The sequence below is a fragment of the Accipiter gentilis genome, chromosome 30 (genome assembly GCF_929443795.1).
Source record: "Accipiter gentilis chromosome 30, bAccGen1.1, whole genome shotgun sequence".
Classification (NCBI taxonomy): domain Eukaryota; kingdom Metazoa; phylum Chordata; class Aves; order Accipitriformes; family Accipitridae; genus Astur; species Astur gentilis.
In genome coordinates this window covers 6,061,614-6,087,207 of record NC_064909.1, presented here as the reverse complement: position 1 = coordinate 6,087,207, position 25,594 = coordinate 6,061,614, and the positions used below count along the sequence as shown (strand labels likewise).

At 38.0% G+C, this 25,594-nt stretch overlaps 1 protein-coding gene across 1 annotated transcript in view; it reads left to right on the top strand.

Annotated features, from left to right (window-relative positions):
* Nucleotides 1-25,342, top strand: part of PLEKHH2 (pleckstrin homology, MyTH4 and FERM domain containing H2) — a 61,617-nt gene extending 36,275 nt beyond the window's left edge. The window contains exons 16-30 of the mRNA XM_049833850.1: nucleotides 520-600; nucleotides 3,142-3,321; nucleotides 4,127-4,235; nucleotides 4,339-4,451; nucleotides 6,714-6,893; nucleotides 8,608-8,705; nucleotides 9,171-9,348; nucleotides 11,147-11,302; nucleotides 17,091-17,188; nucleotides 17,568-17,709; nucleotides 18,450-18,595; nucleotides 20,184-20,313; nucleotides 21,177-21,263; nucleotides 22,971-23,108; nucleotides 24,221-25,342. Of these exons, the coding sequence (XP_049689807.1) occupies nucleotides 520-600; nucleotides 3,142-3,321; nucleotides 4,127-4,235; nucleotides 4,339-4,451; nucleotides 6,714-6,893; nucleotides 8,608-8,705; nucleotides 9,171-9,348; nucleotides 11,147-11,302; nucleotides 17,091-17,188; nucleotides 17,568-17,709; nucleotides 18,450-18,595; nucleotides 20,184-20,313; nucleotides 21,177-21,263; nucleotides 22,971-23,108; nucleotides 24,221-24,403 (2,019 nt within the window). The 3' untranslated portion in view covers nucleotides 24,404-25,342. The remainder of the gene's footprint in view (nucleotides 1-519; nucleotides 601-3,141; nucleotides 3,322-4,126; nucleotides 4,236-4,338; nucleotides 4,452-6,713; nucleotides 6,894-8,607; nucleotides 8,706-9,170; nucleotides 9,349-11,146; nucleotides 11,303-17,090; nucleotides 17,189-17,567; nucleotides 17,710-18,449; nucleotides 18,596-20,183; nucleotides 20,314-21,176; nucleotides 21,264-22,970; nucleotides 23,109-24,220) is intronic.
* Nucleotides 25,343-25,594: the final 252 nt, after the last annotated feature.

The following is a 25,594-nucleotide window of genomic DNA, read 5'->3' as shown; positions in this document are numbered from 1 at the left end:
TCGCCTACTTCAGCCAATATTTTTCTTCTGGTTCTTTGATTTGATTTGTTTTTCTTTTTGTCTTTTTAATTCATTAGTTCCTGTGATGAGTTCTCCATTTGCACTTCAGGGGTATCCTAGTTCAGCTTATGTTTCAGTACCTAATTGACGTACCTTATTTCAGTGGGTGCTCTCTTTTTCTGTATTACTCACTAGGACAGATTATTTCAAGATAATAAGAATACTGTATAAAAGGAATTTTTCTCTTTTAATTCTTCCATTTTGTTAGCTTCCACTAATTTAGGCCTGATCCAAAGCCAAATGAAAAACTCATATTGGCCTTACTAGGCTTTAGACAAGCATCTGATGCTTTAATTCTTATACCCTTAATAGAGTTACGCAGTTTTAATTATTTGTTTAGTAATGTGGAAAGAAATTTGAACCAAGGCATTTATTCCCAACATAACCAAAGTTCAGAGATGGTGAAATGTAGTTTGTATTTTTCTGGCTTTGCTTGTTCCTAATGTTCTGTAATTTCAGGTGAAACATGGATATTCCAAAAGAGTTTGGTGTACCCTAGTTGGAAAAATTCTGTATTATTTCCGTAATCAAGAAGACAAGGTAGGTCCTTTACTTGTTTTCTTAGTGAATGGAAGATAACATACTAAAGTTGTTACTTTAAACAGTAAGACTTTAAACAGTAAGTTACAGCTTTATTAAGGTACAGTTGCCCTGGGTAGTATATGCCCATTTTATCTTGATTGCCAAACATTTAGACTTTACAAGTTGTCAACTTGGAAGGTTCAAATCTAATAGACAGTAATCCAGGGCACGCCCATTGGTCTCCTTCTCCTACAGGACATGATATATATTCTGCATCTTCTTATACCTAGCCGAAGGGGGACACTGATTTGCTGACAGTTCAAGTCTCCCTTTCTGACAGGTGCGAGACTTACCAGAAAAGACCTTGCTGTCATTTACTTCTGGAAGCTGACCCTTTCTAATGTATGTTTGCAGTGGGCAGTGACTGCAAGTTTCAAGAAATTAAATGTTCTTTTTACCCCTCAAATGACTTCCAAGTCCTGTTCTTTGGAATGTCACTGTACCTCCACAGTGCTGCAGGAGAGGAAAAAAAAAAAAAAGCCTAGCAAGATGCAGAGTTTGCTGCTTTGCAGATGTGTGTCTGTGGAGGGGATCTTTTCCCATTCCCCATCAGGATTACAGAAAAGTAGCTCACTGTCTACAACTGATGACATGGACAGAAACGGAGATGGAGCACAGCAAAAGAAAGGGATGAGAAAATTATTTCTAAAACCTAGGGAAAATATCTGTTTGAGGAAGAAAAGAAAGAAATGGGATCCAATTAGCTTTAAGTTAACCTCCCAACATCCTATATCTTGTAGGACACAAGGAGCTAAGGAAGAGCAAGACCTGGCTCTTCCACATTGGGCCTGACCTTTAGTTCTCTACCCACCCTTCTGAATACTGCTGGTCCTAATATTTCCAGTCACATTTACTTACAGAGACAGGACAAAGGACACTTATTGGTCATACATTTCACCTGTCCTTTTGCTCCCAAGGCATTGTATTTTGTCATCAAGAAACATCTTTTCAGTCGAGGTGGGTCAAGAACAAGATTTTGGAAACTTCTACAAGAATTCTTGTTAATACCATTGAGGTTATGAGTATTTGATTCATACCCGTTTTACCTAGCTCTACCAAAAAGACTGCTGACACTTGAAAAAATGGTAAAAGTCCACTGAGCCATTATAAACAACAGTTCAAATAAATACAGAAAATCTGTTTGTTACTTCTAATCTAACCAAATAATCACACTGGACCCAGTAATTCATAGTCTTTGTATAAAGCTAATTATTCCCTTTGTTATCCTTTCCGCTTTTAGCCATTTTTAAACATTCAACTAAATCTTATTTCTAGAACTATATGAGTAACAGTAACCATCTATCAAAACATTTTATTTTAACTTTTTAAAAAGTGTAATATAGGGCTGGGGAATCAAATGACTGGACTATTAACTTCTAGCTCATCTTACAGAGATATTAAAATTAACTTGCATTTTCTCCTACGAAGAAATATCTAAAGTGTCTGAATTTACACATTTTTACCATTGAAGATTTTGGGAGCTTAGCATGCCCTTTAGAAGCATCTAAGAATTTTGCTGGATTCTTGTATTTCCCTCACATTTGGAACAAGTTTTGCTGCCCTTTTAAAGCAAAATTGAAACTAATTTGCTAGCTTGTAATAGAATAAGAATTTAGCTTTTGTAAGCAGAATATGTATGAAAAGTTTTCCAAAGCTAGTTTATTTCTAATGTTCAACAATTCGCTAATTAAAAACATCTTTGCTGTAGCTGAATGTGTCAGTGCAGAAACAAATTACACAATCTGCAGTGATTAATACAGTAATGGAGTCCACTTAAGTGGCCTCCTTTCAAAATGGAATCCAATTAAAAAAATCAGCCAACTGTGTTTTAGTTAAACTTCATGAATAAATCAGTCTTGACTATTTGTATGTGAAATAGCATCTATTGATTCTCAGAATCTTACCTGGTTCAAAAAGTCGGATGGTTCAGAAGCACCACAGAAAATACAAATCACCACATACATCTTTAATCCTTACTAGTGAGAGCACTGGAATAAAGAGCCACCACTGTGATGTTTTCTTCAAAATGATCATATTATTAACAGCTCACTTTATCAAATCACTATTTAAGAAGCCCACCCCAGATTGAATCAAACTTGCCAGCTACTCTCCAGTATGGTATTTTCAATTTTTAAACAGTATTATTGAGAAGCCTCATCTGCTTTTCATTGGTGGTGATATTTCAAGAAAACTTACTTCAGGCTTCCACTTGAATGTGGCACAAATAAGATGCTAGTTACTGTAGTGCCCAATTATCCTTTTACTGAAGGGAAACAAACACCCCGCTTTTTCTGCTGAATCACTAAGCATTGCTAGACATCACAAACAACACAGAAACAGTAGCCAAGGCTTCTTCGCTACACCGTTAAATAACACTCTTTTGAACATCCTGATGTTTGAACGTCTGTCCTCTGAAATACACTGCTGTCCTCTAAAATAACAAGATTATAATCAAAGTTTCTAGGCTAGGTTCTCACCATTTCTGATATTTACTTTTAGTTTCCTCTTGGTCAAATCAAGCTTTTTGAGGCAAAGGTTGAAGAAGTTGATAGATCATGTGATTCTGATGAAGATTATGAGGCTAGTGGTCGCAGTTTATTATCAACACATTACACTGTTGTTATCCACCCCAAAGATCAAGGACCCACTTATCTTCTTATAGGATCCAAACACGAGAAGGTAATAAAAGGTCTTTTTTATTGAGTTTCAGTAACACGTCTGTGACAATGGTGCTGTGATGTGAATATTTCTTAAAGAGGAGGAGGAGGGGGACCTGCAAGTCATCTGGCTTGTTGTTTGATATAATAAGCAAGAAGGTCGTGCTTCATTAACATAGATCAGAGTTTGTCTGCAAACTAATGCTATCATGGGTAATCCTTTTTAAAACAAATGAAAATAAGCAGGCTGCTTATGAAAATAAGCAGGAGATGGTGCATAATATCAAATACGCTGTAATTGGAGAATTTTGCTCACATTACACTAACTTGTAGACAGACCTGTAGCAGACCTTCCTGAGAGGTTTTGGGATACTGTTACCCATTTTCACTGATAAGACTAACAGTAGGGAAGACTGCCCTACTGAAGTGAAGGAGAAATAAGAGGTATGGTTAAAACCATTTTTATTATTATTGCTTCATTGTCCTCAAGTAATCTTGTAGACCTCATTTTGCTTTCTGGCCTTATCCCCAGGTTAGCAGGACTGGACAGTGATAAAAAGGCACTTAATCTTTCTGAAGAGGAAAGCAAGAATGCCCTGATAATTAGCCATGATTTCTGAGGGTAAAAGACTTCTGAAGAGAGCCTTGTCCAATGTTCCTTGCTTAATATCTGTAACAGAGAGACCATGAATACAGGTGTATTCAAAGGCAAACTCCTTTGGGCTTCAACGAGAGTGCATGGTAGTGTTTCAGGTTGAGAGCAAAATTCTGATGAAGCAGCTTCTTCCAACACGGAATCAGTGAGCTGCTATGTTTTTCTACTTTAGGACATGTGGCTTTATCATCTGACAATTGCTGCTGGAAGTACCAGTGTAAATGTTGGATCTGAGTTTGAACAACTTATTTGCAAATTATTAAATATGGAAGGCGATACCAGTAAGTTTGGGTTTGTTTCAACATACTAATCTACTAATACTTCTTTACTGAATGTACTTACGAACTGAATTAATTGCAAAACCTATATATTTCATCTATTTAGATTCTCAGATTTGGAGACATCCTACCCTTTGCCACAGCAAAGAAGGAATTACTTCCCCTCTTACAACATTACCATCAGAAGCTTTGCAAACTGAAGCAATTAAATTATTTAAGGTAAAACCATAGCAGATGCCTTTTTTATTAAATGACTTACTATTTTAACTCTTAGCTGAAGAATGGCTACTAGTTGGCTTACTAGAGATGTTCAACAGATAAAAAAAAAAAAAGTTTACTCTTATCTTTAGTGGAGGTGACTAATGACGGTAGCAGAATGCCCCTGTATTATCTCACCAAAGACTATCACTTCCAATGTAAAAAGATCACTTTTAGTTGTGAGGGAACTGTTTAGGCTTCCACTTTTGACCTTTCTACTGAGGTAATTGATAAAGGGCAATTTACTAGAAAAATCTATGGCCATCATGGATGATAATAATTTTGTCATGAAGTTCATAAGCCCCAGAGAACCTAACAGCATGGATGGATCTCTATTCAGAGAACTGTATCTGAAATGCTATTTTTTCAATTAGATTTCAGGAAGAATAAATGGTAGGCAAAAGTTTTGTTGTAGATAAATCAGCTAGAAGACATTTTAAAAAACGGAAGAAAAACAAAGCAAAGTTTAAGTTTAAGCAAGTCATGGATTATTTCAAATTGAGATAGAAGGCAAAGGTTCCATTGCTCTTTTTAACAAAAAGAAAATCTTTTCTTCATATGAAGTAGCTATCCTTAAGACTGATTAGGTATTCTAGTAATATAAGTAGAGAGAATATTACAGAGTAAAATTACTGAAAGTATTTCACAACAGGTTTTTTTAATTCAGTTTAAAAGATTTTCATACACCTTTAAAAATACACATATGTATATCTCCCAGTAGTATTGAAGGCTTTATGATTAAAAGACATATAACGGTTCATAACTGCTGTGCTGCAGCTAGTTTCTTGAGGATTTTTGTGTGCCAGTAAGACCTTCTATCCTTCCCAGTTAAAGGCTAGATACGTGGTTGATATCTATGAGAGGGGGTATGCTGCAATGCCACTAACCTTCTTTCTCCTCTCTCCTGCCCTCACCCAGGTAAAACTACTCCTGAACATTAATTAATAGCCAGGCTATAAAGTCTATTTTAGAGATAAAATAAAATCTTGCTTTTCCTTTTTCTGTATGTTGTGAAATAAAGTGCAAGTTGGGAGGCATGGAGCTTGGATAAATGAACTTTCTTCACAGAACTTATACGAGTCTAAAGACCAAATTCCCTGAAGTATCAACTATCTGGAGAATTTTGATGTAATGGTTCAGATCTAGAAAGGAATTAAAGAAAAGCACCATATGTTCAGTGACAGACAATTGTAGGCAAACTTCCCAGCTTGTTTCTCTGAGATACTTGAACTCTCAGATAAGAAGTACATCCATCTTATTTTCTGCAGTCCTGCAGCGTAAAAATTTAAAAGGCAATGTACTCCTCTGATAAAAATAAATTTATACCTATTTGGAAATCACTTTCTGAAGTAATTTCAGACCTAATTCAAATCACAGACACTTGCCTAAAATAAATAAATGAGAAAGAGATAACTTGTATGACCTTCATTGAAACTTTTTATAAATAAGTTTAAAAGTCAGGTAGGGAATTGATTTAGAAACAGATCAAGTCATGTTTCAGTTATTCCACTGCTGACAAAAATTAGTCCTGTGCATCCACATATTTTCAGATAGACTAGAAATAGATGGGCTTCCATCCATTTCTTGCTTTTTGTTTATATACCTTGAAAATTCATCAGCTATTATATAGAGTAAATGCAATGAGTGATACATAAGCTCTCTTCTAATACAGCACAACAAATGCTTAACACCTGGCTACCCTAAGACAGTACTGGGGATAGGAAAGGTTATACTTAACGCACAGTAAAAATACCAGTGAAAGCCAAGATGTAAAACAAATGGCTCTGAGTTACGGTTTTCTTATCTCTGTGTATTCTGCCATGTTGTGCTCAGTACTTGCACGAGCATTTTACACTGACTGCCTTTGACAGCTGTACACTTAGCATTTTAAAGTCCTGTAGAGGGGTAAGCTATGTTCAGCATGTCATTAAACTTCCCTACCACCACAACTGTTGCAACTCCTGCTAGAGCTCACTCCATTATATACAGAGTGAAAAGCTTGTTTTTTAAGAGGTGTTTTTATCTTAAGTCTGCCTGTATAGTTTTTCATCCATTCTGGCCCCTTTTCACCCCTTTTTGCAGAGTCAGCAGGGTTTCCTTAGTCTACTGGTAAACTGACTAATTGTGACTTCAATTATAGCATACTTTTCTTATACAGAACGTCTCAATGATTTGTTGGAGCTTTTTGTATGTAAACTCACTTGCTTATTATTTTATATCTAGACCTGCCAGTTGTTTATAAATGCTGCAGTTGACTCTCCTGCCATTGATTACCATGTATCTTTGGCCCAAAGTGCTTTGCAGATCTGCCTCACACATCCTGAACTTCAAAATGAGATCTGTTGTCAGCTTATTAAACAGACAAGACGTCGACATCCACAAAACCAGGCAGGACCAATACAGGTAACCCAGTATTTGTTTTAATAGTATCTTTTTCAAGAGCAGTGAAGGAACTACACAGACTGTTTAGAATGTAAAGAGGCTTTGCTCTTCTGTAGCATCTGCTTACTTAAAATCAGATAAAAACCTGAACTAACATCTTACTACTGCTGTGTCTTCCTGAAATGAAGCTGATGCTATCCTCCATCAAAGTACATGTGTCTGGTGACAGAATGTATCTGTGCCTGTGCTGTTTTTAAAAGCTGGACATACAATGGGCTATGTTCAAGTTAAGTGTTGAGTAAGACATCATGTATGGAACCTAATTCTCTCTTACTGCATCTTTCCTAAGAGAGGTGCTGCATCAGGAAGCTTGGTGGGCTAAACCACATGGCAGATGTCTGCACAGCATGAGCGTGAAGAAAAAGTTGTAGTGCCATGTTGTGGAATCTCAGATACACTCAGGGTTTCTGATAGATGTCACTTCTTGTATGTCACACTGTTCTGCATGCACCCTGCATGCTAGATTATAAATACATACTTAAAATTCTTTACTTTATCCACTGCCAGCTATTCACTGGTATCCAAATATGTAACAAATGAACTGAAATTGAAAGGAAAGCCAGTACTTACAGTTTGCATAGAATTAACAGAACCGGAACAATAGTGCTTATGATGGAGCAATACCTACAGAACTAGGAGATGGATCAGAAAATGAGAAAGGAAATTACCATATTAAGGCTTTTGTAATAAGACACATTTTTTCTCTTGCCACAGAAAGTAGAACATGACGAGCAGACATACCTATTATCTAGAAACAGCCTGTATCTGGGATGTGGCCAGTATATGTGCATCACTAAAACATCCACAAAGCTTTTATGACAGACATAGCACGTTCATGTCAATTAGCACACACTGAAGTTACATATGGCTAATGGAATTTAAACTAACCATATTCCTTCTTTGGTACTTTTTGCACTACTGGGAAGGCCTTCCCTCTGATACAGATAAATAAATTGTTGCTAACATAATTCACTGGCATGATTTTTAAGAGTTAACACATTCATTAAAACGTTTGCAGCCTCACACTAATTTTTTTAAGTCCTAAATTCATGCTGTAGTCTCCCACACTTGCTTCTATTGCAGTGTCTTCCTGCATTCCTATGATGCATTAATACAATTGTGAGAAAATTAGTTGCAATGTTAGTAGATGTATATCCAGAGTACATGAGAGCAGTCTGTATTAAGTGAAGCCTATGGATACATATTGAGCAATGAAAATATACCAAAATATTGAATAATTGTTTTTTCAATAGTTACCATCTACTTGGTAGGAGGAAAATGTCTTATGGGTTGCTTCATAATATATGTAACAGGAGACCTGAATTAAAATTGCACAGGCTTTTCCTCATTTCTTAGTGCTTGCCCTTGCAGCCTTATTATTTTTTTCCTGTGTATTAACTGCTTTTTATACAAACTGATCAGCTTTCCCATTTCCAGCCCCAAAAGAAACTTGCTGTACACAAGTAAATAGAAAGAGAGCATTCTGGCCTTCCAATGAGGTGATGCTTATTTACTCAGCTTTTTCTCTGTGTTTTGTTTTTTTTATTCCTATTTACAGCTGTCTGTTACTCAACTTGGCACAGTAAGCTGCACTGCTGGCCAGCAGCCACGGCAGGAAGTTTTACTTTTTACACTGTAAAATGTTTAAGACAGTGAATGTCTTCCTTTTGTCCAGGGCTTGCAGCTCTTGGCTCTCTGCGTTGGACTCTTTCTGCCCCAGCACCCATTCCTTTGGCTTCTTAAACTTCATTTAAAGAAGAATGCAGATTCCAGGTATGCCTGAATATTACTACCCAGCTAGTCAACTAGTCTTTCCAAAGTACCTTATTTTCAATCTTTCATTTAATATTTCAGATCTTTTGACATATCTTTCAAAATAAATTTGAGTAGAATTGTGCTCCAGTGCTACTAAAATGTAGTACATGTAACTTCTGTGCATCACTTGGGAAAATTATCCTTTGTTTTGAAAATTCTCTGCAGTGGAACTCTGTATGTTGCAAAACCATGAAAACAAAAATATGGTAGTTACACAAAACACTCTGAGCCATGTTCATCTTTGGTACAATTCTGTTAGTCTCAATAGAGTAATTATAATTCCACATGGAAAATTTTGTTGGAAATCTCACAGAGTGAAATCTGACTGCTCCTCCCATCCAGCACCCCCAGAGAGATTTACTCACAGTTTACTATCCTTTCAGTCAGTCCCCAAGAATTGCCTTATTTCTCTTTTTGTCACAGGACTGAATTTGGGAAATACGCAATATATTGTCAACGATGTGTAGAGCGTACCCAGCAGAATGGAGACCGAGAAGCCAGACCTTCCAGAATGGAAATCCTTTCCACACTTCTAAGGAACCCCTACCACCATTCACTCCCCTTTAGTATTCCAGTTCATTTCATGAATGGCATATATCAGGTAATGTCAGGTAGACTACAAAATCTGAGCTCTCCCAACCCCTTGCTGTTAGCATATACATGAAGTAGTCTATCAAAAACAGAATTGTAAATGTTAAGGTAAACATGGTTCAAGTTTCATCCTGTGCCAGTGCTAGCAATGAAAAGCACAAGGTACTTGTAATCTGACTTGATCAACAAAGAGTTTGGGGAAAAATCTTTAAAAGAGAAAAAAATTAAAACCTCTTAGAGTGAGAAATACAGAAGTTCTGTTTCTGATGTAACCTGACCACCAGATGAATGAATTGGACTGAAGAAAAGGGAAAGGTATTAAATTCCACTTCCTTTCATCAGATATCTTGAAAGTTAAATATCTCAGTGAAGGCCTGGAAGCACAGCTGTAACTTCCATTATTAGTCATGAAGGATAACTGTATTTGTTACAGAACACAGCTTCATTCTTAACTCTTTTAGGACTTCATCAGTCAAAGCCTGCAGGAGGCTTTCCATGGGCTTCCATGCATACTGCTTCACATCCTGGTTTGTGTTTCTGGGAGAGCTGCCTGAAAAGAGTTTTTTAACAGTTCACAGTATTCCTAGACAGAAAGCAAGTTTTTATATGAAATCAAAGCTATATCGAATAAATTTTTCATGTCAGGTCACAGAAGAACTCTGCTTTTTTTCCCCTCTAAGTTTCTTAATTTCTTACTGCTTGCCCAGTAAAACAGAAAAAACAACGTGTATTTTTATCATCCTAAAAGGTTTCAAAATTGAATTTCGAAGAAGGAAAGGAATAATTGCTCATTAGTTATTTATTGCTCAAAAATGTATACTTCCAAGGGCTATGAAAATTGTAATTAAATACATAAATTACTTCAGTGGGATCACCAAATAAGCAATTATAGAGGTATTGAAAATTCTTGTATTCATCTCTGAAGCTAGATTGAGCAGATTTTTATTTTTTTTAATTTCAACTACTGGGAAGCCCAAAACAGAAGTCCAAGATCCATTTTCAAGACTTTTTTTTACCGAAAGAGTAAAACACCTTCAAGATGTCTAATACAGGAAAACACCCTCAAAACAGATTTAAGTGAAGATCAGCAATTAGTATCTGTATAAAAGCCCTTTGCCATTTCTTGCTAAAACACTTTAATATTAGTAATAACAGACAAAAATTAAGATTTGGGAAAATAAACCGTAGAAAGCTCTATATATTACCGACATAAGTAGTACTGACAGAGCAACATTTGTAAAATATTTCAAATCTTCCAATGTAGATCTGCCATTGAATACCCCTCTGATGTTGCACATGATGAAAAAATACTAATTGATCTCATTTGTTTCACCACAATATTGAAAAGTGTGGGGAATTACAGTTTTTTTCATTTTTCAAGTGGTATTTGTCATAAAAAGCTCAGGTATTAGACTGCTTTCTGTTATATAAATTCTGTAGCAGAAATTCAAGTGTAGCAAGTATGAAGAAACCAGTATAAACAAAGAAAATAAAAATACTACATTTGGAAGCATTTGGTACTTTGTACCTTACTGCATTTTGTTTATGAAATCAATCTGCTGGGAAGGTAATCATTTTTTGGATGGAGAAAAACTCCACTAAATTGACTTCCCATGTGAAAATCTTAAATCTTTTCCAGACCCTTTATGGAAATTTTTAATTTCCAATGACAATAAGTTATTCACAGAGGATGGAATGGGTCTTATATTCCCACTGTTATTCTAGAGGTACTATCTTTCAAAATCTTAGATTTAAGGCAGGGGGATGTTATAAGTTTGATAGCAAAATACATTTTGGCTGCTTTTTAGGTTGTTGGGTTTGATGCCTCTACCACAGTGGAGGAATTTCTGAACACCCTGAACCAGGATACAGGGATGAGGAAACCAGCTCAGTCAGGATTTGCACTGTTTTCTGATGATCCCTCTGGCAAGGATATAGAGCACTGTCTTCAAGGAAACATCAAGGTAAACAAAAACCTTTAACAAGTTCTGCATATAAAACAATAAAATATCATCATTTTACAGAGCTCTCTTCAGACAATAGAAAGGAAAACATTTTTCAGGCTGAAAACTGTCTAGGTTTTTTTTCTTCATAACATAAAAGGAAAGATATTTTTAAAAATACCACTTTTTCAATTGCTGAAATTCATTCAGTGAACTATATTTAAAACCTTTGTCTAGGAGACTGATATTATTCAGAGAAGTAACAGCTGGGTTAAAAAAGAAAAAGTAAGCTGCTACTAATCACAGTTCTTTAAAAAGCAATTGGGAGTCCAACATGCATTTAGAGAGAATTCAGTTAACATTTCTGGTATAGCTCCAAAAGATGACCATTTGAGGTCCAAAAAGTCATTGGAGTGGAGATCCTGGGGAACTAAAAAAAGAAAGGGCTCCTTATCTAAATACAGAATAATTAGGGTTCAATTCAGGAAGTTTCCAATGTTTGGCTTATCATTGTTCTGAATTCTGAATTATAGTTCCCTCTACTTCTAGAATTAAATTCTTTGCAGTAGAGTGGCAAAATGCGATATAATCTATGCTTTAGTAAAATATTGGATATTTTTCAAGCCTTTTAGCAACTAATGAATACTGAATTTTTTGTGCTTCTACGAAATAGTCTTTTGCACCCTTTGGCCAATATTCACAGCTGCACTTTTGAGTTACGAGGTGCAGTACAGCCAGGCTTGAGTAACAAACAAGCAAGGTCACCACAATCAGCTGTCCCCCTCTACCAGAATAATTACCATATGGAAAGCAAAATGTGTAAAAAATGTACTTATTTTCTTATTAAATGTAACTTTAGAAGCTGTTCACATTGCCGCTTCCAGGAAGGCTCTTTTATGAAGGAACAGTGACATGAAGCCCAGCAGAGCTCCTAGGACCTCTGTTCCACCTCCTCCCCATCTGCCTACCTACCCACCTATACCGCTGGTTGCGAACAACTCTTGATGCACTTTATAGCAAACGTCATACAAACTTTATGGCAGTTACTAGAAAGGACCTGAAAAACTACAGCATGCAGCGGAAAGAGAAGGCAGAGGTCAAAGCTGTCCAGGTCTCTGGCTGCAGGGAGTGCCTGAGTCTGTCACTGGTGCGGGAGGGCAGCGGGGACACCTCTTGTGTGAGGTGTGACCAGGTGGGTGATCTGCTCAGCCTGGTGGCAGAGCTGAATGAGGAGGTGGAAAGGTGGAGGAGTACCAGGGAGTCTGAGAGGGAGGGAGATAAGATCGGTGGACCCGCACACTACCATCCCTGAGGCAGAGGCAGCAGATGGAGGCTCCACAAGAAGCGGAGGATCCCCTACTCTCTTGCCACCAGGCAGGAGGGGACCTACGAGATCGAGGGGAATTGATACAGGTTCCCGCTTGGGGAGGCAGGCGAGACCCTCCCGGTCTCCCTCACCTTCCCAGTTGCCCCTGCACAACAGGTATGGGGCTCTGGAACTTGAGGACCAGGCCAGTGAAGATCAGGGTGTAGATGAAGTCCTATCTAGGGAGGTGCCTAGGCTCAGTCAGGCAGCCCCACTCATTCTCACATCCTCTGAAAAAAGAAAAAGGAGGGTAATTGTCATAGGAGACTCCCTTTTGAGGGGGACAGAGGGCCCAATATGCAGACCTGACCCATCCCACAGGGAAGTCTGCTGCCTGTAGGGTTTAGGGATTAATCCGTGCGGGGCCCGGACAACGGAACACCAATGTGATGATTAAAGTCGCCAGTTTATTGAGCTTAGCTAATCATTTTTATACAATTCTCTAAGTTGTTGAGAGACTTTGGCTACTACATGCAAGCACTTGGTGTCCACACGCACAAGCATAAGCGGTGATTGGTTACATCGGTACTGTCCACGCGCACAAACATAAGACATAATTGGTTGTGTTAATCAGAGCATACAAGACTTGTCTTAGTCCAATTGGTCAAGATAAGCCCCTGAATTGAGGTTGTTTGTGCCAAGTTCCCTTTATCGTGGAATGTGCACCTGTGTTTTCCTAATTGGGATCTTTCTTCTTCTATCTTCTTATTTATTCTGTTCAAGGCCTTCTAAAGGCGCCTGGAACAATCTTGTGACCATGAGCTATTTTCAGGCCCAATAACTAACTTCCATATAACTGAACCCTACAGCTGCCTCCCTGGGGCCCGGGTAAAAGACATTACCAGGGAACTCCCTGGTCTGGTTCGGAACTCTGATTATTACCCATTGCTGGTTGTGCAGATTGGCAGTGATGAGATTGCAGAGAGAAATCCAAAGGCAATCAAAAGGGACTTCAGGGTACTGGGGCGATTCATGGAAGGATTGGGAACACAGGTAGTGTTTTCCTCAATCCTTTCAGTGGCAGGGAAATATACTGAAAGGAACAGTAAAACACAGCTGGTTAATACGTGGCTCAGAGGCTGGTGCCATCGGTGGCATTTGGGGTTTTTTGATCATGGGGAGGTTTACCCGGCACCAGGCTTGCTTTCAACAGATGGAGTCTAGCTGTCTCAAAGGGGGAAAAGGATTCTTGCTCATGAGATGGCGGGGCTCATAGAGAGGGCTTTAAACTAGGTTTGAAGGGGGAAGGAGATAAAACTCGGCCCAACAGAGATGAGCCTGGGGGCAGCATGCCAATGCTGGGGGTGGAACTGATAGCCCAGCTCAAGTGCATCTGTGCCAATGCACGCAGCATGGGCAATAAACAGGGGGAGCTGGAAGCCATTGTGCAGCAGGATAGATATGACTTAGTCGCCATCACGGAAACATGGTGGGACGACTCCCATGACTGCAGTGCTGCAATGGATGGCTACAAGCTCTTCAGAAGGGATAGGCAAGGAAGGAGAGGTGGTGGGTGGCTCGCTTATGTTAGGGAGTGTTTTGATTGTACAGAGCTACACGATTGTGATGACAGGAATGAATGCTTATGGGTAAGGATGAGAGGGAAGGCCAACAAGGCAGATATCATGCTGGGAGTCTGTTATAGATGACCCAACCAGGATGAAGAGACGGATGAATCATTCTACAAGCGGCTGGTAGTAGTCTCACAATCATGTGCCCTTGTTCTCATGGGGGACTTCAACTTTCCAGACGTCTGCTGGAAATACAACATGGCAGAGAGCAAGCAGTCTAGGAGGTTCGTGGAGTGTGTGGAGGATAACTTCCTGACACAGCTGGTAGGTGAGCCTACCAGGGGAGGAGCCTTGCAAGACCTACTGTTTACAAACAGGGAAGGACTGGTGGGAGGTGTGATGGTTGGGGGCTGTCTCGGGCTTAGCGACCATGGAATGATCGAATTCTCAATTTTTGGTGAGGCAAGGAAGGTGGTCAGCAAAACCACCACTATGGACTTCTGGAGGGCAGCCTTTGGTCTTTTCAGGACACTGGTTGAGAGAGTCCCTTGGGAGACAGTCCTGAAGGGCAAAGGGGTCCAGGAGGGATGGACATTCTTGAAGAAGAAAATCTTAATGGCTCAGGACTAGGATATTCCCATGCGCTGCAAGACAAACTGCCACAAAAGACGACCAGCCTGGCTGAACTGGGAGCTTTTGTTAGGAGTCAGGAAAAAAAAGGAGTATTTACCATCTTTGGAAGAAAGGGCAGGCAACTCAGGAAGAGTACAGGGATCTTGTTAGGTCATGCAGAGAGGAAATTAGAAAGGCAAAAGCTCAGCTAGAACTCAATCTGGCCACTATTGCAAGAGACAACAAAAAATGTTTTTATAAATATGTTAATAATAAAAAGAGAGCAAAGGAGAATATCTATCCTTTATTGGATACAGAGGGGAACATTGCCACCAGAGATGAGGAAAAGGCTGAGGTACTTAGTGCCTTCTTTGCTTCAGTCTTTAATAGGGAGACCAGTTATCCTCAGAGTACTCTCCCCCTGAGCTGGAAGGCAAGGATGGAGAGCAGAATATACCCCCCTTAATCCTGGAGGAAATAGTGACCTACTACACCATCTGGACACTCACAAGTCTATGGGACCAGATGGGATCCATCCAAGAGTACTGAGGGAGCTGGCGGAGAAGCTTACTAAGCCACTCTTCATCATTTATCAGCAATCCTTGGTCAATGGGTGAGGTCCCAGACAACTGGAGGCTTGACAATGTGACACCCATTTACAAGAAGGGTCGGAGGCAGGATCTGGGGAACTGCGGGCCTGTCAGTCTGACCTTGGTACCAGGGAAGATTATGGAGCGGCTCATCTTGAGTGCGCTCACGTGGCATGTGCAGGACAGCCAGGGGATCAGGCCCAGCCAGCATGGGTTCATGAAAGGCAGGTCCCACTTGACCAACCTGATCTCCTTCTATGACCAGGTGACCCACCTAGTGGATGAGGGAAAGGCTGTGGATGTTGTCTACCTGGACTTCAGTAAGGCCTTTGACTCTGTCTCTCATGGCATACTCCTTGAGAAGCTGGCAGCTCGTGGCTTAGACAAGTGTACTTTTTGATGGGTAAAAAACTGGCTGGATGGACAAGCCCAGAGGGTTGTGGTGAATGGGGTGAAATCCAGTTGGCGGCAGGTCACGAGTGGTGTTCCTCAGGGCTCAGCATTGGGGCCAGTTCTGTTTATTATCTTTATCAATGATCTGGAAGAGGGGATCAAGTGCACCCTCAGCAAGTTTGCAGATGACACCAAGTTGGGAGGCAGGGTTGATCTGCTAGAGGGTAGGAAGGCTCTCCAGAGGGATCTGGACAGGCTGGATCGATGAGCAGAGGCCAATTGTACAAGGTTCAACAAGGGTCCTGCACTTGGGTCAGAACAACCCCATGCAGTGCTACAAGCATGGGGAAGCGGGGCTGGAAAGCTGCCCGGCAGAAAAAGACCTGGGGGTGCTGGTCGACAGCCAGCAGTGTGGCCAGGTGGCATCAGAAATATCATGGCCAACAGGAGCAGGGAAGTGATCATCCCCCTGTACTCAGCACTGGTGAGGCCGCACCTTGAGGACTGTGTTCAGTTTTGGGCCCCTCACTACAGGAAAGACATTCATGTGCTGGAGCGTGTTCAGAGAAGGGCAACCGAGTTGGTGACGGGCCTGGAGCACAAGTCATATGAGGAGCGGCTGAGGGAACTGGGGTTGTTTAGTCTGGAGAAAAGGAGGCTGAAGGGAGACCTTATCACTTCTACAACTACCTGAAGGGGGTTTTAGTGAGGTGGGTGCTGGCCTCTTCTGTCAGGTGGGTGGAGATAGGACAAGAGGAAATGGCCTCAAGTTGAGGCAAAGGAGATTTAGGTTGGATATTAGGAAAGATTTCTTTACTGAGAGGGTTGTCAAACATTGGAATAGGCTGTCCAGGGAAGTGGTTGAGTCACCATCCCTGGAGGTATTCAAAAAGTGCATAGACAAGGGACTTCAGGACATGGTTTAGTGGGCGTGGTTGATGGTTGGACTCAATGGTCTTAAAGGTCCTTTCCAACCTAAATGATTGTATGAAAGGCATTTGATTAATTATGTAATAACTCACTCTGTATAATTACACATTCATTGGCTGCTGCTAAATCAAGTACCTTGCCTTTCCATATAAGCATGTTATGGCTCATTTCCAAAGGTAGTGTGTGTGTGTGTTGCAGGATAAACAAACAACAAAAACTTTAATTATTAAATGCTCCAAATAAGAAATGCAAGTAAAGTTATTTTTCACTAAGTTAATAATTTGAGCTATGTATGTTTCTGATATGTAATAGGTACAAGATATTAAAATAATTTGACAATTTCTATTCAAAGGTGTTTTCAAAGAGGAATACATGGCAAAGTCAGTTTTGTATTGCTTTCCTTCTAGATCTGTGACATTATTTCAAAATGGGAGCAAGCCTCCAAAGAACAGCACCCTGGGAAATGCGAAGGCACAAGGACTGTCCGCCTTACTTACAAAAATAGGTTTGTTTAGCAAGTATAACATCTCTGCCTTGTCCAAGATCTGTTTTTAATTTCTGCAGAGTTTCTTCATCTGAAATATATTGGCTGACTCAAAGCTTGCAACAAAAATAGTAAATGGGTGTAACTGGGGAACTTTTTTAAAAAAATACAGTTAATTTTTTCTAGTTCTTAAGAGGTGAGCAGGGCTGCCAAAACAAACAAAAAAAAAAGGCAAGACTGAAATTAAATATTTGTCCACTGGTTCAAGTACAAGTGTTGCTCTGCTAATGTGTTTTGATGCTGACGAAAACATGTCACATTCAGAGCCGATACTGCTAATCCTCAGGGCTAATGCATTTCCCTATCTTCTTTATTTAATAACTTTCTGTCTTTTCTGTAGGCTTTATTTTTCAGTTCAAGTCCATGGGGAGACAGACAGAGAGAAGCTGCTGCTAGTATATCAGACAAATGATCAAATAGTCAATGGACTTTTCCCTGTAAACAAAGAACTAGCAATGGAATTGACAGCTCTTTTAGCTCAGGTAATCCCTGTGCATTAATGACTCACACAGCAGTTTTACAGATGAAAACCAGAATAAAGAAACTGGTCCAGGATTTCCTGACAGTCAAGTGACCTCCACCTTTTACAGATGATAGTGCAGGAAATAGACTGGAATTGTTGGGTAAGGCTAACTCTACTTCAGTGGAAATGCTTTACAGCATATGCTGCTGTTGGCACCATTACAGATAAAATGTGCTTTACCTCCTACACAGTCAGGCCCTCTTTGATTAAATATCATGTCATCATGTACCATTTCTTCATTCACTGTTCCTTATATGATTTCTGCAAGTTAATACACCAAAGTAACAGCTGTTTAATGAAAACCTACGACTCTAACTTTACTAGACATGGTCTTGATAAGATCTGTTTTATTTTTAAAAAATAAGGCTTAAGGGAAGGTTATTGAGAAAGTTATTTGGTGGTGTTACTTAATAAATCTAAACTGCTTTGTGTCAGCTGGAGATCTAGCAATCTCAGAGCAGAACTAGTAAACATAATTGTACAATTTATACTTGATATTTATCTTTTTCCATGGTAAATATAAAATAAGAAAAATAAAATTACTTGCATGACTTTTATATCAGTGAAAAGTATACATTAATTGAGAAACTGTTTTCATTTTATACTTGGTAAGACAGAGGAGAAGATAGCTTGTAACACCCAGCTAGAAAATTACTCTGGAGTAACAAAAAAGTTTCTTCTTTGTGGTTTTCCCCTTAGGTAGAGATTGGAGATTTTGAACGACCTTTCTCAACTCCAGCAGGTCAAGTCACTTCCCAGTCCAAGTCCAATCAAACACTAAAACAAGTTTTGGAGAGATTCTACCCTAAGAGATATAGGCATGGTTGTTCAGAGGAACAATTAAGGTGAGATGTATTTTGCAATTCATATTCTCTAGAAATCTAGGAGTAAAATGAGGAAGTTTTAAATTGTCATTAGATACAACTTACTCTTTTGCCATACTTGCCTAAACCTGTGTTTGAAACTCATTTTCTTACTAAACTGAAGAACGCATTTCCTCTATTTCTAATCTGAACAGAGGACCATCATTAAGCACGCATTCCAGCAAAAGCTGTACTAGTTACTACATAGTGTTACAAAACCCAGCAATTTTGAAATTCTTACTTTTCCTATTGAGCAAATCTAAATTAAGTCTGTGCACAGACTAAAGAACTACTGAAAGTAAAGGACATGTGGACCGATCTGAGTGTTTGCTATTCAAATATGTAATCTCTGGCAGCCGGTCACATTGGCAATATGTTAACTTAGTGGACTTGCTAGTTAAGTTATTACTTAATGTAAAATGAATAACCTGCAAGTCTTTTCAATCAACATCTACTAACATGAAGAAGAGCAGAACAGCGTAATAAATTATCCAAAGTCAATGATACAGCAATTTTCAAGTCCATTAAGCATCATAGAAGTGTTTTCCTCATTCTTCACTACAGGGTTGAGAAAGTTTAAAGCTATCACCATATCCACAAAGTAACATTATTACATAGTCAGAAGATAATAGGGACATTCAGAAATATACACACAACAAATACAGTTATGCAATTAATTTCAAAGAACAAAGTATAAGAGGTCCTAGAATAGCATAACTTATGGAGGGTAAGTCAAACATCTGTTGAACTGTTCAGGTAGTCCTTAAACTACCAACTGCCAGAGCTGGAAGTCTGTGGCAGGAAAAGAATCACTTTATACCTGCCATGTTGCTTGTATTTGTTTGCTAAGGGTGCAGTTTGACTTCATAAACTTCCAGTAAGAGTAAGCTGCAAGTGAAAGATCTTCCTTTACTACACATTTCCCCTCCCTTTTCATGGGCTGCATCTAATAAACTTGTGGCTGCCAGGTGAGTCATTCCTGCAGGTCATTGTGCTAGAAAGTTATTTTGGGGTGGGTTTTTTTGAGGATTAGTTTTCCATAGGATCATTTTCTTGAACCAACTCACCATAGGGCCGCAAAAGAAGAGAGACAGTGTGAACACATCATGCATCAGAAGCACCCTTTTTGGTAGCAGCGTCCAGATACACTAAAAAAGAGTAGTGTTAAGCCATATCTTCCACATCTACTACTAGCCACAGGTAAAGATGTGTGCCAAGCTGGATGGATTTTTGGAATGACAACTGGCATAGCTGTTGAGTACTGATAAAGGTAGATTGATTATCTGTAGAGACGCATTAAAAGCTGTCCTAAACTTTTTCCCATTATACTGCAACTGCTACATCAATATTTAATCATAATGTTGCAGAAATTAGAAGATACTTCATAATTTTCATGTGCATAAAAATATTAAATGCCGTTTTGGATTTATTTAATACCGTATAAGTGATAGTTGTTGTATTAACTTAAATTATCATTTTAACAAATGGATTCTTTTTTGCTTATTAAACTTGCTATGGGTAAGCATTTAAATTCCTTTCAATAACTAAATTACATATTTCATTTCAACAGACAGCTTTGTCAGCGATTGTCTACAAGATGGATGGCTCTGCGAGGGCACAGTGCTGCAGACTGTGTGCGCATTTATCTCACTGTAGCCAGAAAATGGTCTTTCTTTGGTGCTAAATTGTTTGCAGCAAAAGTAAGAAACTTCGCTGAGTTTGAGTGGTGGGGGTTTTTTAATATAAATATAATTGGCAAATAGTAATACCCTTTTGTTGAAAATGAGTGTGTTATACATGTGCTGATTGAATCTTTTGTCAAATTACTAACTTGTTTAAACCATATACTGATGAAATGTAATAGCCAGAGTACTAAGTATACCATAATAGTAACTTTCCAATACATTTACTTCTTGTTTTACATTATTAATATAGGTGGTATCTTTTCATTTTCTTACGTCTTAGTTTGAGATAGCCTTTCTGTTTCAGGCTTTTTTTACCTGATAACTAGTAGAATATAGAAGAGGCATCATTAACTGCCTGTGAAAGTTGTACCTTGCAGAAACACTAAATGTTAAGGATGTTTAGAGTGGTCCCTTCTGTGCTGGCCTCTCTCGATTTCTCTTAAAACACTATTATCTTAATTCTCATGATTCAGCAGCTATGTTAAACAGAACTGTCACCTCACCCCTTATGTTTTATTAGGTAATCCCAGTATATATATATAAAGTTGCTTATCAGCACTCTGTTCTTTGCATATGTAGACATACGTGCTAGTGAACAAACACCTGACTTTTTTTTTAATTTTATTAATGAGACTATACATTTTATTGGACTAAGCACTAAGGGAGGCTCCAAGAGCATTAAGCTGAGTTCACAGTTATGCCACTGGTCACCTACGTAGCTTTGGGCAGCTACTTCAATTCCTTTACATCAGTTCCCTCCCACTGTAAATTTCAGTAAGATCTGTGGATGGAGAGAGCTGTGTAATAGCTGAGAGTTAATAATTATTTACATACTGCCTCATTTTGAAGTAGTAATTAAAGAACATTTCTCTTTGTAGCCTTTAGCAACATCCTCAGTTGAGAAGTCCTTCATATGGTTTGCTGTACATGAAGATGGCATAAGCATCCTAGATTACAGCTCTATGGTGAGTGAAATTTCTTTTTTAATTTTGGTCAAAGTAGATTTTAATAGTGAGTATATGGAGAGATTCACCACCATACTACATAAAAGATGGCATTAGCCTATCATGCTAAGTTATCTAGTCTTTCTCTTAAAGCAAAAATTCAATCCTTTCAAAACACTTTAATGTTATCATCATAATAGTAGCACTAATAATAGAAATAAGTAATGAAGTCTTTGCACAGAATTTATTTTTGTTTATCAGATACAGTTTTTATATCTTAATGAAATGTTAATGTTTTAATCATTCAGATGTCAGGAGATCCATAGTTACAGTTCTTACAATAACATTAATTTTCTTTTCCTGGAGACTTCATTTTCCATTATTATTCATAATACATACACTCTGCAAAAAGCAGTTACTGTAAAAGATTGTTATTTTCATTGTATTATTTTTGTTTAATAGTAGGTAAAATAACCCAGTGTTATTTAATTATGTCATTTTAGGCTCTGATTTTTCTTTGATTTGCAATAAAAGTTTTCACAGAAAACGACTCATGGTAATCAGTGTAAAAAAGCAGTGCCTGAGAAGATCCCTTCTTTAATTTATATCCTGCAAAGAAACAGAATGGCATGGCGCTATTAGCAAGTGCTAATATTATCAGAAAATTAAAATATGAACTTTATAATTGTACTGATACGGGCCTTTTCATTACGTTTCTTTGCAGTTAAAGAAATAAAAAAGAACATGAGGAGAGCAAACAGCAGCTCTGTTCAAAGAACAAGCACAATGAGCTTGCATCAGACTGCAGAAAGCTCTATGAACACTATGTGCTCATAGAGCTAGCTATGGCGTTTCTGCAGAGCACTGTCAGTTTATAATATCAGCAGGCATTACTTGCTATTCAAGAAATGCTCAGTTTCCAGGGAATATTCTGATTTTCTGTAAGAAGGATCAGGGGTATCAGAAATGTTGCAAGGGGTAGAGAAAACACTATTTTGAAATAAGGGCAAAAAGAGGTTTAGAAACCAAGGATATTAAGTCAGTTATTGTACAAATATTGTCTTACGATGAATTTTAAATGTGAACATCTGCAGCAAATTAATATAAGTTGTAATGATGAATTAAATGCTAATCATAGACTCAAAGGCCACTAATGTGGTGTTGAACAATGAACAATAAGAGCGGAGGCATGGAAAGCAGAGGAGCCTTGAAGAGCATTTATGTTTCATCAGAGATGTTAAAAAAAAGAGAACAGAATTTAATTTCATTTGTGTGTATGCAGCCTACATCACTGCACAAAAAGAAGTCCTGGAGTTAAATTTCTTTGGATGTCTGATACTCTGCCATTTATTTTATTTAGACACTGCTTCGATTTCAAATGGAATTCCTAAGATTAACTTCTCTCAAAGTCAGTCAAGAGTTGTATAAATTGAATTACACACTTGAGTTGAAACCTGCTTATAATATCTTTGATCTAATTAATCTGGAATAGAAATAGAGGTCAAACCTACAAGAGTTATCATCTGCAATGGAAATTCCTCATAGTGAAGGTCTGAATGAAGCTAACCCAAAATTTACAATTAATTTTGAGATTCATAAGAGGCTAACAACAACATTTGGAAAAATACATGTGCAACTATTTTTTCAAAAGTATTTGTCATAATCTGCTTTTCCTGCATTGTCCTGCTTATAGTTTTGCATTTTGTTTTTTGGGTTTTCTTTTTTAAGCGATTAACAGTTACATATACATATAAGAGTCTGATGACTTTCGGAGGCTATCAGGATGATTTTATGTTGGTTGTTAACAATGCTCAGACAAAGGACAGATCAACTGAAAAACACCTTTTTGCCATGACAAAACCAAAGGTTGGTATATTACCTGAAACAGTTTCCTACCATCTGCTACTTTTCTACTTTTTCTAGTGGGTGATTCTTAACAGATGTGAAAGATGAAACACCTTCTTTATTCCTAGCATTCTCAGATTATTGACTTTTGCCAGATGTTTTTAGAGAGTGAGACAATTAGTAATATAAGAGCTAACAGTGACAATACTGATGTGTTCATTTTCTTTTCATGTCCCTGTCAATAACATTCCAAATTTTTCATAGAAGGACAAAGAAGGCTATTAAGGACAGGAATTATATGCAGTACCTAAAACTAGTCTGTTTGCTTGATTAGCACCAGAGATAATTTTTAAGAAGGTACATTTGTGTTCTACAGTGGAATTGTAGAACACAAGATGTGGAAAAAAAAAATCTTTCTTAAATTTTCTTAAAAATCCTAGGATATTTTTATGTTTGGTAAAGAAACTGTTCATGCTTTTTAAAGTTAGACTCTCTCCTTCACGGGTAAGATTGACTGTATTTTTTTAAAAAGCAAAGATTTCAAAGTCTTTTTCTGTTAGTCAGAACAATTTATGAAACAGAATACAAAATTCCACATATAAATTTGGGCCAAAACATGACTCTTCAAACAAATAAGCATAGTAAAATACATTTGTTCAAGTTTCCCCTCAGATTGTGCCCTTACAGGCAAGGTTGTGTGGATTGCAAAGAGAAAATATGGTAAAAAGCTCCCAGAAGTATTTACTCCTTTTATCTATCAGCATCTTTACTTCTCTGAGCACTAGGTATTTTCTAGCAAAACTGAGGGAACACATCATGAAAGTTTTTTCTAGGAGCGTCATCTTTCGGACTTCAAAATCTCTCTCAAAGTGAAAGAAGCCATCTGTTTAAGTCATTTAAGATTGTGGAAGACAAAGTATCTAGCATACTGATGGAAATAACATTACATTTTTTGCAAGGAGCACTAGAAAAATGTTCTATTAGGCATCTCCTCTCTCCGCATCTTTATTTTGTTTGATGAAGTAAAACTACTTTCCCAGTTGGTGACTGTCACTTGCTAAAAAGTTAGCTATTTTTTCAGCAGTCAAAACACATCACTATTTTTCAAAGAGTTTTGTGTGTTCCTGTTATAGATTCTTGAGATCACTCTACTGATTGCCAGCTATATTAACAACTTTCATCAGCTGAAAGGAGCTGCTCATCACCTCTCTGCTCCAGCATTACTGACACCTCAAAGCGGACAGAAGCTCAAGGAAATGGGGAGTCAGCCCCTTCTTGCAAACAACAGACCAACTAAATGTCCCACTTTGTTATGAGAGGATTATGTATAATGATAATGAATCTTTGTTACAGGGTTTCTACACTGATTGAAAACTTTGACCTGCAAGATGTAGAGCATAAGTGAGTCCATAAAGCGGACAGGTTTACATTCATTTCAGTGGTATATAACAGGAGGACCCCTTTAATTAAAGCCCTGGCCTGAACTGGAATGATGATGAGCCAATTTAAGGATTATGCTTTACTGGTGGTGGCTTGTGCCTACAGCTCAGAAATAAATGTGTCTGTTGGTAGTGATGGGGAAAGGTGGCCTTGGGAACAATTGTATAGATTTTAGTAGTTTTCCAGATACTTTCTCAGGGACCAAACTGTCTTCAACTCTTCACCTCTATTTTTCAAAACTATACAAGTTGTATAACCTTCATTTTGAAAAGGAATTTTTGTTTAAAAAAACAGTCAAATACAAAACATTTTCCACTTCCAGCACCCGTCCTTATTTGCAATACAAGCACTATGGGACTAAAAAGAATGAACTGTTTGATTTGTATAATTGTTTCTCCTTTAAAAAAAACCATAAGCACATCACGTAACTATTACAAATTTAAAGAGTATTCTCATGATACATACTAGCCTTTGTTATACAGCTATTTTACTTGGCACATCTTCAGCCTTGGTCTGGTAAATTTCTAAATAATTCCTCTCTGCCCCAGCCTTTTGGAAAAATCTAAATTGGACAGGCACTGTATTTAGTACAGTTTTGTTAAACAAGGTCCCGTACCTAATTTCTTCTTTAATCCAGAACAACAATATAATACAGATGCAAGAATAACTCACAATCCAAAACACAAGAATAACACAGAAAGCCAATGCTTGAACTGTTGTTAATAAACTTGGAGACATATGTGACATACAAAATTCATGTATAATGTGTATAATGTATATACATTGATTCAGAATAATATTTTGTAAAAGTTGTACTTCTTGTTTCTCATTTGTATCTGTACATTTCATACTATAATACTAATATAATGCTTTTGCACACAGAAGACATAATGCTGCTTCTGCACGATTGGACCTAGGACCACTTTCCAGTTGCCTTTTTCAACTGCAATTCTCAGTGCTACGTAGGGTCAAATATATAGAAATTACACCCATATTTTCTTCCAATTCTCACATTTTTGTTTCCATGCAAATAAAGCACTTCTGCAGGCTCTGAAATGGATCAGCAG